Genomic DNA, 16754 nt, shown 5'->3' with positions numbered 1-16754 from the left:
TCTCGCACGATGACGGCCGGGCCAAGCTCTAGCGGCGCAGCCTAGGCGCCGGCGACCATATGCCTCTGGCGCGAGCAAATCCAGGTACAGGACAAATATGCTGAAGTAGTTCAAGAAATAATGCAATATATGCCGCATCCTAAGTCAGCAACATGCAGTGATGTCTGTCTCAATTCAAGATGCATCTTGATCCTCGTATTGCAGCTGAACGGAGCAGCACGGCTGGAGCTTCAGGGCACTATGTAGTTACCATAACTTGCAGTTCAAACACTGTCGAAGCCATAACCCTGGTGGGAAGCCAGAAGCGTTGTCAACAACTTGGAAATAGGTATATGATATGAGTCCCTCATGCTGCAAACACGAAACAGGGACTTATTGGCAGCTAAAAATTAAAGGAGGAAATGAGTTAGGCCATAAATCGAGTGCACTTTGGTAGATGTCAGAAACTGTTTTTTGTGTTCAGTGGCAAGGAATATATTTCAAAAGTCATATGAACTACGCAAATAAATTGCTGCAAGACAGAAGCAAAATAAATGGAGAAGACCTTGTTGTAGTGTTATGTATAGGTAATAAGAGGCCCACAACAACAAACAGCAGTTCATTGGCCTCAAGAAATGGTTCGTCTGAATGTGAAGAAACCTATTCAAAATTGTGTCAGCTGGAATTGTAAAATAGGAAGCAAATTTGCTACTTCGATGGTCTCCAGCCTATTTCGACTTAATTCTCGTATGAATCGAAGACAGAATTCACCGAAAGAAATGGGTTTGAAATACAAAATTGTTCAGGTTCTGTCCAAGCCTAATGGAAAAGGTTGATCGAAGCAACTTTTGTATCTGAGCACTCCTACAGTATTGAATAGGTCCATTTTGAATCCACTGTAAACAAAAGCAAGTAGGAAACATAACTTGCAGTTTGGAACTTGTGAATCTCTCTTCTCAAAGCACCCTCTAGCAAGCCAGGTCCGCGGCCGTTTCTTCCAAACTCAGTTGTGACATAAGAGCAACTCCAATAGTTTCCCATCCCTCCTCCCCATCCTTCATTTTTTGGCAAATTGAGAAAAAACAACCTCCAACAGTTTCCCATCCCTCCTCCCCATCTTTGGCAAGTTCGGAAAAACGTCTCTCCAGCGCGCATATATGCGCGCTGGATACGACTCCGCATCCGGGGCTCTTCGTTTCTTAGCGGGGCTCTTCGTTCGCTTAGCGGGGCTCTTCGTTCGCTTAGCGGGTCTCTTCGTTTTGTTAACGGGTTTTTTTTATTTTACCAAGTCAAAAATGCCAAACTCTTGGAGATGGATTGTTTTTTTACTTGGCATATAATTTTGGGAGTTGGCAAATCACAAGATTTACCAAGTAAAATTTGACAAACTCTTGGAGATGCTCTAAGTCAACACCGGCGCCCCATATCACTGAAAAAAATAGTATCATTAAATTATAGAATAAATCTAAAAAAATATAAGCACCCATATTAAAATGAGAATTTAAATCTGAGTGGGTGTTGTTAAATCTTAAAAATGCGAGTATCTATGTCAAATAAAAAACTTAACCCGGATAAACAGAGATCACCATAGGAAAACTAACTGGTTGAGTTACATGCAGTTCGTCCACCATTTTTTTCTGTCACATATAAACATTTTGTCAGGTGCTGGAACTAAAACTTTTTGTCCTTTTGAGGATGGATCTTGGAGCATCAGTTTGTGCTGAAAATAGGTGGACAGGTAATGTTGCAAAATGTCAACGGCATGCGATGTGCCAAATGTTGTCCTAGTGCGGCCACAGCACGCGGTGCCAGGTACCCAAATGCCCTTTCCAGATCACATCCACGATCCACCCATGACCCATCTAGATCATCGGACTCGGACCATAAGCTGATGTAAAATAAAAAGGAAGCAGCGGGCCGATTCTAGAAAGCCACTTTCTTGTATGTCAGCCCGGTAAATGGGCTGGGCCGTGTTTAGTGCAGCCGAATTGGCGCCGGCAGAAACACTGTAGCAACACTATAGCTACAGTGCCATTTCGTTTTTATTTGATAATAATTGTTCAATTGTTGATTAAATAGGCTCAAAACGTTTGTCTCGCAAAGTACAACCAAACTGTGCAATTAGTTTTTAATTTCATCAACATATAGTACTCCATGCATGTACCGTAAGTTTGATGTGACGGGGAATCTTCTTTTTGCATAGTACCAAATTCTGGAATTGGGAAGCAACTAAACATGGCCCTGGTCCAGAGAACTCATATGGCCCCACAAAATGATTTCGGTATTCAATTGGGAGAGAGCTCTTTTACCAATCGAACATCTTACCCTCTTAGCTCTCTCGAAATCATTTAAATTATCTCACTGCTCGGTTAAAAGTGATTTTCAAGGTGGTCTTATCTCTCTTAACTTATTGAAAATATGATAAATACTACTCCGCCCCCCTTAAAAAGAGTCGCTATAGGACTCGTGCTGATCAAACTTTTTTTTAGCTTGTCTAGAATTTTAGAAAATATTAGCAGCATTCATATCTCCAAATAAGTTTAATATAAAAATGCATTCAACGATCTATCATCTATCTAATGATCCCAATTATGTACCATAAATGTTAATATTTTCTTATATATATGGTCAAAGTTAAAAATATTTGACTTTTTGGAAAGTGAGAACGGCACTTTTTATAGGGCAAAGGGAGTACTTAATAAGGTTTTGAGGCCGTTAAAAATCATAGAGATGGAATGAGACATAAAGAGCCCAAATAAAATGTTTAGAGGCTGTGAAAATATATCTACAAGATTCATAAAATTAGATTTACCTCTAGAGGAGAGGAAAAGGTATTCAGGAAAAAAAATCTAAAAATTATTCCAAAATATTCTACGATGTCCATATGTGTTTGAAAAATACTCTACCACAAAAATATAACATGCAACCAGCAAGAACGCAACATAAGTTTAAGACTATGCTGGTTCCATATCGTGTGTTTGTTATAGGGAAGTTTTCAAAACGTATCTAGACTTTGAATGGATTGTTTTGGGAATTTTTTTATTTGTTAACTTTTTTTCTTCATTTTCTTAGCGCTAAATATAATTCTTGAAAGCTTTCGAAGTAGATAGTTTCTTGATCTGTCAATTTTGACGAAACCTAAAATTTGTTGATTTGCAGTAAATCGAGAATTACATTTTTTTTATTAATATAGAGGGAGTAGATGAGGCGCTTGGCGATTGACTTGTAAAGTAATGGAACGAAGGACGTCTTCACATGAAGGATCTTTGTTAAAGTTGAATTGGCGGACAGGGGTACCCATCCCTCTGAGAATGTCAGTGATTGGGGGCTCCCACCCACTGGCCCACTGGCCCTGCTTGTCGTTTGACCTCGGTCGCTCTCTTTCGCTTGCCTTGCAATTGCAAACCAGACGGGGCCAGAAGGCTCCTCGATCTTCTCCTCGTCCAAGAGAAGAGAATTCAAAATCTTTGTCGGCCAGAGCCAGACGGGGCAGAAGATCACCAGTCAGACCAAACCCAGAACAATGGTGCTCCTCCTCCTGCTCCTCGTCGCCGTCGCCTCGTCCTCCCTATCCCAGGAGGGCGTCGTCGTCGCCGACGTGCCGCCGTCCAACAAGCTGATCTTCATCCTGGCGGGGCAGTCCAACATGGCCGGGCGCGGCGGGGTGGTGGCGAACCGCTGGGACGGCGTGGTGCCGGGCGACTGCGCGCCGTCCCCCGCGGTGCTCCGCCTCTCGCCCGACCTGCGCTGGGAGGAGGCGCGGGAGCCGCTGCACGCCGGCATCGACGCCGACCACCACGCCGTCGGGGTGGGGCCCGGGATGGCGTTCGCCAACGCGCTGCTGCGGTCGGGCCACGCGGGGAGCCCCGTGGTGGGGCTCGTCCCCTGCGCCGTGGGAGGCACGCGGATGGCGGAGTGGGGCAAGGGCACCGAGCTCTACGCCGAGATGCTGCGCCGGGCCAGGGTCGCCGTCGAGACCGGGGGACGCATCGGGGCGCTGCTGTGGTACCAGGGGGAGAGCGACACCGTCAGGTGGTCCGACGCCACCGAGTACGGCCGCCGGATGGGCATGCTCGTCCGCGACCTCCGCGCCGATCTCGGCATCCCGCACCTCCTCGTCATCCAGGTAATAAATAAACTTGCATTCCATTACATTGTTACTAGTTAGTAATATGTGATCCATAATCCATCCATGGCTTTGCCTCGGTTGGTAGGAGTACCTAGGTAGAGATTGCTTGCTTGCTTGCTGCTACTACCTGGTATTTGCCTATCTGCTCTGCTCTCCTATACTAGTCCATTTGGTTATGGTTGGTGACGATTGCAACAACACAATTGGATCCGTCTCAGCAGCACCCCACCACTAACTACAACTACACAAAGGCAAGGCTCTGTTCGTGCCCTTGCCCACGGAGCACGGTTGGTATGGTACTCATTCCCGTTCTCACAAGCAAAGCAAGCAAATTCAGTACCCGCCGGAGCCGGTGACTTCACATCCCATTCCATCACCGGACCACCGACCACACACCACCTCAACGACTCATTCCGCTCCAAGCGAAAGCCACGTACTGGACCAGTTTGCATTGTCAAGCCACAGTAATTGCTGTACCTGGTTCAGGCATTATTACTGTGGCCCTTGCTCATTGCATTTAATCCCTGCCTTATTGCAAGTACACCACGAAGCTTACAGAAAAGGTTGTTGTTAGCCTACAAATGCAGCATTCCGACATCTTTCGTCGCCTTCATCATTAGCCTCAAGTATTGTTGAGTGTTCGTCATTTTGGGGAGCGGCGGTGCCATTTCTATTTTCTGTACAGAGAAGCACACGCTCGTGTTCGCACTTCACACCACCTCGCTTCTGTACAGAAATGAATATCATCTGCTGAGAAAGATACCCTACTCAAAGCAAAGATGGTGGGGCTATTAACCATTTTGCTCCAATCCATGAAGCAAGCATGCCTTCTGATGCTTGCACTTGAACTGAATGGTCTACCAACCAACCGTAGTTTTCAATTCGTAGACCCAACGACTAACTGATAATGACGAACAGAAACAGTATGCCGCACCGCACTAATTCCTTTTTTCTCTGTTCCTCCACATGTTTCAGGTAGGGTTAGCATCAGGCCTAGGACAGTATACTCAAGTCGTACGGGATGCTCAGAAAGGGATCAAACTTCGCAACGTCAGATTCGTTGATGCAATGGGGTTGCCATTGCAAGATGGCCATCTGCATCTAAGCACCCAAGCTCAAGTCCAGCTAGGACATATGTTGGCTCAGTCCTATTTGAATTATGGTACATCCCAACTCTAGTTCTCTATCTACTTCTTTCTTCAGAAAATAAGATAGAAACTCCAAAACTTTTGCTCCCACCTCTAGTCAATTAATTCCCTATTTGGACGATTCATTGAGAACCCATTCTTATAATTGTTATTGTATCAAATCAAATTGTTATAGACTTACAGAGCTAGCTCAGTGCAATATCTTCATTATCGCAACTCAGAGCCATCATTGTCTTCCTTTAGTTCTTGGTAATGATACTATGATAATCACTACGCTCTGGAAAGCCTGGAGGTATGCAATGGAAAATAATCTAGTTCGTGGAACTGAATTGGGATCTGTATCATTGAAGTTGAGTGCTAGATAAGAGTGGCATTACTTCTAGAGTGATATTAGCTGTGGGAACCGGAATGGCCTGGTAAAATGGTGCAAAACAAGATTACGAAACCAATCAAATGCTTAGAATTGGAATAGTCGAGAAATTAGGTCTTGAGCTTAATTTGAATACGGGGAAGCGAGTGCTCTGTCCTCCAGTGTACCGGAAACACCTTTTGATTTGTGGCGGCAAAGCTGTAGGAAGTTTCGGACCATTGTAGCTTGCCTTTCTGAATTTGCTGCGCGAATGGGGGTCCTTGCCTTGTCTCTGATGTACCGCTTCCGAGAACACTGCATGTGAGTCGAGTCTAGCCATGTTCTAGTTAAAGCAGTAACTTTTAGAGCAGGCCACGGACACTGAGTCTGTTAAGCTTTATTCTATGGTCAATCAAATTTAGCATCATATTTATTTGCCCTTTTTCTTTTTGTGGGGTGATAGGACATGCGAATTCTCGAACCCCTAAACCATGGTGGCTACAAATCATTTGGTATTTTGCTTCATTTTTATTTGAACGGAGCATGCACATTGGCACATGTACCCTGTTCGTATGCAATCAGGTGAGATGAAGAAGAAACCCAAAGGATTTTGTGCACAAGCATAGTTTTATACCAACACACAGGCATGTGAATTGTGATGCCGCTACAAGACTTAGGCCCTGTTTGGTTCCAAATAAGTCACCTACTTATAAGTTAAAAAGTGAAAAAAGTGACTTATTTTACCAAACACCACCATCTTATAAGTCACCCCAACTTATAAGTTTTAAGTTGGTTCACCCCTGCTTAAAACTTATAAGTCACCCTTTTTCGCGTGGGGCCCACACCTTTAATGAGCTTATAAGTCATCTACAACCAAACAGGCATAACTTATAAGTCACTGATTTTCAGTCACCTGACTTAATAAGTCACCTGACTTATGGAAACCAAACAGGGCCTTATTCTCGGTATCAGGCAGGTGGTACATACAAGGCACGGTATACACACAAGATTTTTTGTTAAGTCCCATTGTCTGACTAGTTATTATTATATTATACCCTGTAAAGGAACAGAGCCTAACGTTGGAGTTGGTTGGGGCATGTCTGAAAGCTTGTTCTTTTTCTCTTTGTTGTTTTCCGAGGGGGGACAGGGAGTATGCAAGCTCAGGGGAAAAATGAAAAAAGTTTGGAAGACATTGCCTGCGTCCGTCAATTAGCTTCAGGTTGTCTGTGAACGTGAGCGTGACATGACCTGCTGCTGGTCGCGCTTCCGATGCATGCTGAAGCTCTCGGTGACGGTTCGGCCCATGAACTTTCCCGCTTTGCCAAGCCCACTTCCCACGGCGCCGATTCCGGAGCCCACCAGGCCCACGCCGCCAACCACGCCGGAGCCCACCAGCGAGGCGGCGCCGCCCAGCGCGTCCATGGTGCCGCCGATCAGCCCGGCCTCCTTGAGCCGCTTCCTCTCCTCCATGGCTTTCTTCTCCATCTCCATGGCTTGCACCTGCTCCTCTCTCGTCAACGGGTGGTACACGACCTGATGAAGTGATGAACAGAGCAGGTTTGGATGAGAATCAGATGCAGCTTGTTTTATGTCAGGAGGCACCAACAGCTGAGCTGACCTTGAGGTGCAGTGTCCCTCTACCCTTGTTGTCCTTCACTTTTAGTGAATCTAGTGACTGCAGCACATTCAGGGTGATCTCCGTTGGGTTCTCAGGTTCAAGGCTGTTCACTGCCAGTTTAGCCACACCCATTTTCTTGTCTTGCTGAAGAGTGTCCTCATCGTAAATCTGAAAAAAAAAGCTCACCACCGGCGTCAGGGCATTCTTTTGTTTCTGTTTTGTTTTGTTGCTAAACAAATACTACAAAGTCACAAACTCTTGGAGTTGAAGCAAAAGAAGAAGAGATGAAGACCTCAAATATAACTTCCTGTGTTTCCTTGTCTTCCACAATCAAATGAAATGTCTCGTTCCATTCAGGATTAAGGTTATGATCGACGACCTTCGTTTTCACCTTCAGCATGGGACGGATGTACAATACCACGTAAGGATCTGATTTTCCAATCATCTCCATATTAACCAAACAAGTTGCTTTTACTACTGTCACTGCAAGTCTGCCCTGAGGTTTCAGCTCCATCTCACTGAAGAAAATGCAAACAAATACTTCACTGAGATCAGAATCCAGCAGTATTGAGATCTAAGAATAAATTCTTCATGGCTACTTTTATGTTATCAAATCCTGAGTTCAGTAAACCCTCAGGGTGGGCCTGTTTGGATGAAGGGGAATGTTCTAGGAGTTTATAGGATTCAGTTTCACATTTGTACTGATAAATCCTAAGGATTTACTTCCTAAAGTCCCATTTCCAAACAGGACCTTAGGGTTACAAACTAACCTTGTATCAACATTGACTCCAAGTGGAACCACAATCCTGTGTGGCCACTGAAGCATGTCAGTAACAATTGAATTCACAGTATCCTGCATTTGGAGATACAAAAGCTATGGTCAATTCACAACACCAACCAATAAAAATCTTTAAATCTTATAGCCCCCCTTTTTTTTTACATCAATCATATCAGAAAGCCCTGGAATAGCAGTAAGGCTTCCTCCCACAGCCTTGAGGGTGTACTGTATTTTCGGCTTTGGCTGAAGCAATATAAAGGTCACAAAATGAATACATCAGAGACCATAATATGATGATGCCATAGGGTAAAAATTCCAGGAATCCACATGGATTACATGCCTCTGCAAGGAGAGCCACCACAACGGCAGAGATGCAGGGGACCTCTTCAGAAAGCTGAAATATAGTACGTACGACCGTGAATACCTGGAGATCCTTGAGCTGAAAATATGTAGGTTCATGTAAAAGTTAACATTACTCAATAGTACACCGGAACGGTCGCGGTGCTCCAAACAATGTATGGCTGAACAAACTAGAATCATGTGAAACCTGAATGGGCAATGAAGCAAAAATGGAATCAACAGCTAGGATTATGCTTGGATCTCCACCCCACCGAAAATCAATGTCCATGATGATCTGGCCTGGCTGGAGGTTTTGGATACGAATACCTTCATAAATAAAAGATAAAAGTAAATTTAAACTCCTCCAAGTCTATATCGCATCACAAAGTAGAGTGCTACACAACACTGTGCTTATCTGTATTTGAGGAAAACAAAAACATTACCCTTATCGGAAATTGATTATTGTGTCGCATTTCCCGGATGGCATGATAGGTAATATCCTTATGTATCTGGATCTAGTCGATTTCTTAACATGATGGATAGGAGCTGTGCTCAAACCAGTAATCTAATGACATAAGGCAATGCTCTAATCATATTTTTCTCTCAGTAAGTTATAGTTGTTTAGTTACTTGATTGCACTTACATAGGTTCAAGATTCAAGAAAGGATCCTGCATATGTAAACATCTTGTAACAAATGAATGCCATTTTGAATTATTTACCTAATCTATGTAGACAAGATGAGCATGATGAGAATGCTATGAATTGCTTCATATGTTTAGGTTAGAGAGCAACCTTCTATCTTTGGTGGCACATTTCCAAGGAAAAATCTGCTAAACTTGAGTGATTTTATTCCCGGAGGGCGGTAATCATCGAGTAGTGGTTCAACAGATTCCTTGACAACCAACGTCGCAGCCTAATACCAAGTAGAAGAGATAAATTGTCATAAAGCTAGGTTCAACAGTCCCAAGTGCGAAATGAATTGGAAATTTGGCTGTTGGTGAATCGATGTAAGGCCCCGTTTAGATCCAAAAATTTTTGGATTTTGGCTCACTGTAGCATTTCGTTTGTATTTGGTAATTAGTGTCTAATTATGGACTAATTAGGTTTAAAAGTTTCGTCTCGCGATTTCTCGACCAACTGTGTAATTAGTTTTTTTTTCGTCTACATTTAGTACTCCATGCATGTGTCGCAAGATTCGATGTGACGAGTACTGCGCAAAATTTTTTGGAATCTAAACGGGGCCTAAGTAAAATGAATGAAATTATTTTGTACCGAGTTCCTTTTTTTATACCTGTGCTATAAAAGGCCAGAGTTTGCTTAGGTGTTTGTTCAACCACTTTACCTGTAGAGCAACAAAATTCATGTCCAATAAGTTCTGAAACATATGTAGTAACACATATTATTTCAGGCTTTGACCTTTGCGCATATGAACAGAAGGTTTATAATTGCAGTTATAGCAGAAGACAAGATTTTTAAAACTGTTTTACTTCAAAGAGAATTGCATTAGCCCAACAAAAAAATGTCCACACTCTACAGAAAAACCTCTTTGACGGGTCAACATGAAAATAGCAACAAAGTCAAACAGTTTCAATGGATGGATCGATGACAGATAGATCAACCAAAGGCGTACTTAAAAAAATAATAATAAAGTAGCCATCAAGGATGCAAAGGATTGAAGCAAACTCTTCTTATTTTTTTTTAATCTCAGAACATAAGTTTATTAAATATTTTTTTTCATAAGAAAGAACATAGGTGCAGTTGCTTGTCACCTGCTCGAACTGTTGAAATGACACCCATTCAGGAAAATTGTCACCACATAGTTTTTTCAGATCGTCTCTTGAGAGTGAGCCAAGGATCTTGATGTCAGCTGCCTGTTGAGGAGACATATGAACATATACCGGGTTATATATCGCCAAATTTTCAAAGCAGCATGAAATTAGCGCGACATAAAATTTGGATTGACGACGAAGGGCACCCAAAGAGCAAATAACCGTTTTGAAGCATGTGTACAGATATACTAGTGGGTTGGGTATGAAATCAAATGAATGAATACTACTTCAATTCCCCGATAGATTGCCAACAAATAAACAACCAACCGTGCAGTAGGTACCTTGGCGACGCGCTTGGTGGTGCGGCGGCGCATCATCCTGCTCCAGGCGGCCATGAGCGCCACGCCCAGCAGCAGCCCCGCCACCATCCCGGAGACGAGACCCATCGTCGATCGTCGTCTCTGTCGGCTGGCTGCGGGGGCTGCCTGCTGCAGGCGCAGCGTGCCGGCCGGCACCGATCGAGCGAGGCGAGATGTAGTACAGCGCAAGGGCGGAGGGTGCAATGCCTGCTCTGTGTCTATCGCTTGCGGATAATTTATTTATTTGTAGTATAAGTCGACGGGGTGAAGCGATCGAGGGAAGGAGATGATGAGGTGAAGTAGTTGTCGGCTTCGAAACCACAAGAAATTGCAATCGCATTGCTTACTTACTACTACAGTAAGTATTGCTTGCTAGTATCCCGCCTATAATATATAACTGCTTGCTGCATGGGAAACTACTCCAGTACAGTGAGTTGAATTTCTCTCGAAAGAGATTTGGTTTCACATTTTTCATATATAACTGCTTGCTGCATGGGAAACTACTCCAGTACAGTGAGTTGAATTTCTTTCGAAAGAGATTTGGTTTCACATTTTTCTTGTTGCTTTTGCTTTTGTTAGAGCTCTGTACAAGCACGTACCCGATACGATCTTATTATAATATAACTTCCTTGGAGCCCCATATACGATTGACCACGCTGGGATCAAGGTCGACCGGTAAGATGAATCCTCATGCCTACATGAAGCGGACTTGCCAGCACCACGAAATCCGAACCGGGCGCTAGCGTCGCGTGCAGCGAGCGAACGAGCGCCTCAGCAACGTCGGATCTGCAAGCGAGCGCCCCCCCGGGACGTCGCTCGTGACGTCAGACCGCGCGCGAGGTCCGGTCGTGCCGCCCCCGCTTCTCACGCGCATCTCATGTGCAAACACCCGATATACTTTTAAAGCATACAGATACAACACTTGCAACATACAAATTAAAAAAGACAGATAAAACACTTAAAACATGCTACACTTACAAAAACATCGGAAAAATACTTGAAAACCATTGCAAACAAACACAATATCCAGATAAAACACTTGCAATATATGCAACATCCAAATAAAAACACTTGTAACGTACAACTGAAAAAATAGATGAAACATTTGTAACAACCCAAAAATCCATACACCTAAAAATATCAACTATAATTTTTTTTGAACTCTCATGTGATGATGAGTGTCATGTATAGAAACCCAACCTAAGAAATGCATTAGGTCTGACCCAACCAAGACAACACATAAGCATAGCATGTTATTTGTTGATTATGATTATTTAATTTCTAACAAAATAAAATGTTGCATACAATGTTAACTTAAATTGTGACTTGGATTCTCATTTGCTTTATGTTATGCTTAACAATTCCATTAAAGTAATAAACCATAAAGTTATTATTAAACAAAATCCCCTAAACTCCAATGAATAAGTTATCTCAGTTTTAAATTCAAATTCTAAACCAAATTTGAATTCAAACAATGGAAAAGAAATGAAAAAAAGAAAAAAGAAAAGGAGAAGAAGGCCTCCCAGCCAGCTGCTCGGTCCAACCCGCGCGACCAACTACCGGCCCAGCCCTCCACTTCTCCCCCTCCGCTGGCCCGCGCGCGTGCAGTAGCAGGCCGGCCCCAACTCGCGCGCAACAGCCCAGCTCGTGGCCCAGCGCGTCGCCCACGCCCGCGCGCCTTGCTGCCTTCGCCAGCAGCCGCTGCCACTTGGCCCCACGCGTCAGCCACACGTCGCCCACGCCCGCGCGTTTCCCCGTCTCACTTGCAGCCGCTGCCGCTGGACCCCGCATGTCAGCCCTCCTGTTCTTCTTCTCCATGCCGCGCTCAACCGCCGCGCGACCAAGAGTCGACAGCGGTGGCAGGGGCGGGCCAGGGGTCATGCCCGGGGCATGGTCCTGTCTCCCCCTTGGCGCATCGCCCACGCGACCTCCGCGCCAACCACCCCACGCCGCAATGCCGTTTGATGCCCACGGTGCATCACCAACCGTCCGCCCGTCCGCCGAAGATGGAGCTCAGAGCTCCGGCTATAAAAGCCCCAGCCCCAGAGCCCTAGCGCTCGTCCCGACGCCCCGCCGCCACCTTGGTGGCCGTCCACAGCCCACCTAAGCCAAGAGGGAGAAGAGGAAGAAGAGGGGGAAATGCCGAAGCCGCTGTGGGGGAGGAGACCGCCGGAGCCGAGAGCGACGCCGTCGTCTACATCACCGACGCGGTTCGGCACGGCACTGCACGGCTACCGGAGCTACACGGCCTCGAATCGACACGGCATCACCATCCATTCTTCCATGCCACCAACGGTGAGCCCCCCCCTTCCGGTCTCTCTCTGCCGCCGAACCTCACCGTCGACCATGGCGCTCCACACCTGGAGCGCCTAGGCCAGCGCCTTATCTCCGGCCACTAGGAACACACGCACCCACGCACACCCCGCGACCATGCCGTGACCACCCCGCGGGAGCCCCCTTGATCACCCGTGTGCATCGCCGTCGTCACCCTATCGCCATGGCCGCTGGAGCCCCCACCGGCCACCGGGAAACCGAAGCCCCGCCTTGAGCTCGGGACACCCTCGCCGCGTCCACATGAAGCCGTAGAAGCCTCATCTGCCCAGCACTAGCCACTGGAGGGCCTGCGTGCGTGGCCTCGCCATCGGCGAGCACTGCCGAGCCGCCGGCCGCCGTGGCCAACGCACTGGAGGACCTCGACACCCACTTAGACCTCAGGATCATGACCGCCGTGGCCCGAAAAAGCTTTCCCCCTCCCCAATCGGACACCAGCACTGCAACGGAGGCTCACTGGGCACTCGCTGCCGACGGGAGCACCGCCGTGAAAGAAAACAAGGGAACACCCCCTCGCTGGCCACCCATGCGTGAGCTCGGTGCACGTGAGCCGAGCCAAGGAGAAGAGACGGTGGACTTGGTCCACCATGCGCCCTGCCGTAAGTCCATGGACCATGAGCGCTGGTCCACCGTGAGCCACACGGTGTGAGCCGCGCTGTGGGCGAAGCCCAATAAGAGCCCACGACCCTGACGTGGCGGCGTCACAGCGTGCCATGTGTCCGGCCCAGCCCGGACTAGACCGGCCCAACCCGAAGCCCAACCGGCCCAGTTCGGACCCGGCCCGTATTGACCGTTGACTGGTCAACATTGACCGTTGACCTGGCCCCATAGGTCAGCGACACAGTGTTGCTGGACCCCCACGTCAGACGATGACGTCATGCTAGCGTCGTAATGACGTCACACGGGACCCACATGTCAGTAGTAACACAGCCGAGGTGACGTCATGCTGACGTCACGATGACATCAGCTGCTGACGTCAGCAGCCCTGGACCCACACGTCAGTGACCCTGACCGTTGATCGAAGACCATTGACCATTGACTTGCTGTTGACTTTGACCGGGCCCACCTGTCAGTGACCCAATGGTCTCTGGCCCCACCTGTCGGTGTGGATGACGTTGATGATGTCATGTCGACGTTAGCTAGGCCCCACCTGTCAGCTCGGAACCATGATGCCAACGTCATGCTGACGTCATGCGGACGTCAGCAAGCCACGTGGACCAACCACAGCGTGACACGTGTCAGCCCAGGATTAATTCAGCCTTTTCCATTTTTAGAAATGATTTAAACTTCGGAAATTCATAACTAATTCATATGACCTCAGAAAAATACGAAACCAGGACCAAAATTCATCTAAAATCAAGATCTACGCAATGAACCCATGTTTGAGTACATTTGGCTCTTTTGAATTTTTATTGCTTCTATGTGCTATTCTATAGACGTCGCTAATGCGACTATAATACGATCGTTCGTAGACTCGGAGGAGAACCTGATGGACAAGGATCGTGAGTACTGTGAGGAGTACGGAGACGACTACACTGAAGGTGCCACATCCCATCCAATCTCGTAGCACCTATTACGCATGGCTAATGTAGAACTGCTATTGCTTTACTTTACTGATATAATCATACTATGATAGGACTTGCATGGTAGTATGTTTTCTTGATGGCCTTTACCTTGACGCAACCATACCCCTGCATACCCTGCTATTAGGTTAGACACACGCTTACTGCTATATTTTATTTGCTTGTACTTCTACTACGCTTATACTACATTAATGCGTGGTGTATTCTGGACTACGGGGAGAGTTCTGCGTGTGTGACTTGGGTGTGTGGAGGGTGAGGGTTGTGTCGACCAAGTTGGAGTATATGATGAGCCTGGGGCAAGTCTTGCCGTGGGGTGCTACCTGGGCACCCCTAGAATAGATACCTATGGTGGGTAAATAGTATATGAGGTGGTCCTGGGTGTGAACCTGTGATGGGAGGAGCCCGGGATGGAGGTGCTGTGGTGGCATGGTAAATGGAAACCCTGATGAAGACATTCTAGCTTGGTCAACCCTAAGGACTTACTAGTACTCAGATTCACCGGGAAGCCTTACGTACCACTCGCCCTATATGGTGTGGGACGGCCGGACTACTCGGTAGGATATTGCCACTACTGCTAGGTTGATAGTGGACAGTGCAAGGGAGGTACGGGGCGCGGAGGAATCCCCCACACCCTTCCGAGACTTCATGGAGACCTTGTGGACCTGGCTCATGACTCACAGTTTCAGCCACCCCTAACTAGACTTGGGGTGTACCAGGGCTGAATGGTAGAGTGGCATTATCCTAGGCTAGCAAGCGGCCGGAATCAGCCCAGTTGACGACGGTCAGCGAGGAAGGCAGATCTTGTGGTTATGTAAAACCTCTACAGAGTGTATGGTTGATCGATCCTGGGTTTTGCTTAAACTAGATAGAGATATGAGTCCTTTTCTTCCCCCCTGGAAGTGATTGTTCGGTCGTAGCCAGGGGCTACGGGCCTTGAGACAGTGCCGAGAGGGAGTTGGCCTGTCGACTGAGCGATGGTATAGTATGGTGATGGTGTGAAGATGGTGGTATGTCGATTCCTAGGATCGAAACCTGGCTCTGGAATGGAAAATGGGGTGGGATGGGTGTGTGAATGGTGTTAAAACTTGACCAACTGTTAATAAATACTGATATGCTGATACATAGGAAACCCCAGCCTTATAGATTCCTTTTGATTATATCCAACTTGCATCCAATTTCCACAAAGCAATGCTCATAGGGTTGGGAGTGGCCAGTACAAATTGTACTGATAAATTTTGGCATACAGGTTCTGTTGAGGAGTATAGCTCCAAGGAGTTTGACGGTTGAGGGGTTCGTGCCTACGCTCGAGTTTGGCGATCTTATCATCAAGCTGTTCTGAATGAATGCTACTTTTGATTCCGCCAATGCGGCGACGTAATAATTTATATAATTCCGCACTATTTGTACTCTGATATTATCGTTGTATGGATGTGATATTTGACTGGAATTTGGGTAATATGATCTACCATGGTCTTATTACACTTCACCTCTGTGGATTTCCCTTCGTGGAAATTGGGGTTGTTTCAGTTGGTATCAGAGCCATACTTGACCATAGGACGAAACCCTCAGAAATGGATGATAGAATAGGACGTGGACAACCCTTCTTTCGGTTATATACTAACCCTGCATTTACTTTTATGCAAGGCTTATCTATTTATTGACCTGCTAACACATGTCCCCTTGAAACATGCAGATGGCAACGAACGTCAACTGGTTGCCTCTAGGACCACTACCTCTGGACCACGCCAAGCTTACCTTTGACCTATATGAGCTCGGGGGTTTTGCACAGACCCTCTATCGAGTTCTCATCACGTTAGGTGTCCCCGACGAGCTTGTCAAGGTCACCTGCACCGGGAAGCCAGCTCAGGAAGGAGGAATCGAAGGACCGATTATCACCTTAGTCGAGTTCTTAGCTAGCACTACCTTACCTTCTGTCCTAGCTTCCACCGAGTTGACTATAGAGGACACCATCGAGGAGGGACTACGAGCTATCTCACACAAGGTACTTCGTAGAGTGATGAGGGACCACTACGAGCACCTAAAGACGACAGAGTTCCATCTACTTCCCCAGGCCCTCGACCTCAGCCTTACCCCTAGTGAGTAGAGTTTCATAGCCGATAGAGTTATCCTTGCTGAGGAGGACAGATGCCTTTGCGTCTCAGCTATTCACCTACTGGAGCAGGATAGGTATGTGACCCAGCTGGAGCAGAGGAGACGTCAGGACCAGGCCCTTCGGTGGGAGTACCAAGAGCGAGACTCGTAGGGAGCATAGGAGTGAGCTAGTCTACTTGAGATAGTTGCCAAGCTACAGGACGAGCTCAACCGCTGTGAAGAAATCCATAGAGCCGAGGTCGATGACTTATAGGATAAA

The 16754-nt window shown here is 46.6% G+C and overlaps 2 protein-coding genes across 2 annotated transcripts; one reads left to right on the top strand and one right to left on the bottom strand.

The window, feature by feature from the left end:
• Positions 1-3346: 3346 nt before the first annotated feature.
• Positions 3347-5445, top strand: LOC136517757 (probable carbohydrate esterase At4g34215). Its single transcript, XM_066511399.1, has 2 exons — positions 3347-4105; positions 5084-5445. Exons 1-2 carry the CDS (start codon positions 3503-3505, stop codon positions 5285-5287), a joined length of 807 nt encoding a protein of 268 aa, XP_066367496.1. The 5' UTR covers positions 3347-3502; the 3' UTR covers positions 5288-5445.
• A 1153-nt stretch (positions 5446-6598) lies between these two features.
• LOC136517758 (calcium-dependent lipid-binding protein-like) lies at positions 6599-10562 on the bottom strand. The gene is made up of 11 exons (XM_066511400.1): positions 10452-10562; positions 10111-10212; positions 9633-9683; positions 9134-9254; positions 8549-8667; positions 8342-8440; positions 8164-8244; positions 7994-8076; positions 7516-7741; positions 7224-7391; positions 6599-7138 (listed from the first exon to the last, which is right to left on the bottom strand). Exons 1-11 carry the CDS (start codon positions 10554-10556, stop codon positions 6821-6823), a joined length of 1473 nt encoding a protein of 490 aa, XP_066367497.1. The 5' UTR covers positions 10557-10562; the 3' UTR covers positions 6599-6820.
• Positions 10563-16754: the final 6192 nt, after the last annotated feature.

This window comes from Miscanthus floridulus, chromosome 17 (assembly GCF_019320115.1).
Source record: "Miscanthus floridulus cultivar M001 chromosome 17, ASM1932011v1, whole genome shotgun sequence".
In the NCBI taxonomy this organism is placed as follows: domain Eukaryota; kingdom Viridiplantae; phylum Streptophyta; class Magnoliopsida; order Poales; family Poaceae; genus Miscanthus; species Miscanthus floridulus.
The sequence above is the reverse complement of the archived record's forward strand: the minus strand, read 5'-3'. Positions and strand labels throughout refer to the sequence as shown.

Bases quoted from the DNA above. Each gene is read 5' to 3' on its own strand.
- LOC136517757 (XM_066511399.1), top strand. From the start codon at position 3,503: ATGGTGCTCCTCCTCCTGCTCCTCGTCGCCGTCGCCTCGTCCTCCCTA. The intron at 4,106-5,083 runs GTAATAAATAAA...CACATGTTTCAG, and splicing joins CGCACCTCCTCGTCATCCAG to GTAGGGTTAGCATCAGGCCT.
- LOC136517758 (XM_066511400.1), bottom strand. From the start codon at position 10,556: ATGGGTCTCGTCTCCGGGATGGTGGCGGGGCTGCTGCTGGGCGTGGCG. The intron at 10,213-10,451 runs GTACCTACTGCA...TCTCCTCAACAG, and splicing joins CCACCAAGCGCGTCGCCAAG to GCAGCTGACATCAAGATCCT. The intron at 8,441-8,548 runs GTTTCACATGAT...ACATATTTTCAG, and splicing joins TTGCTTCATTGCCCATTCAG to CTCAAGGATCTCCAGGTATT.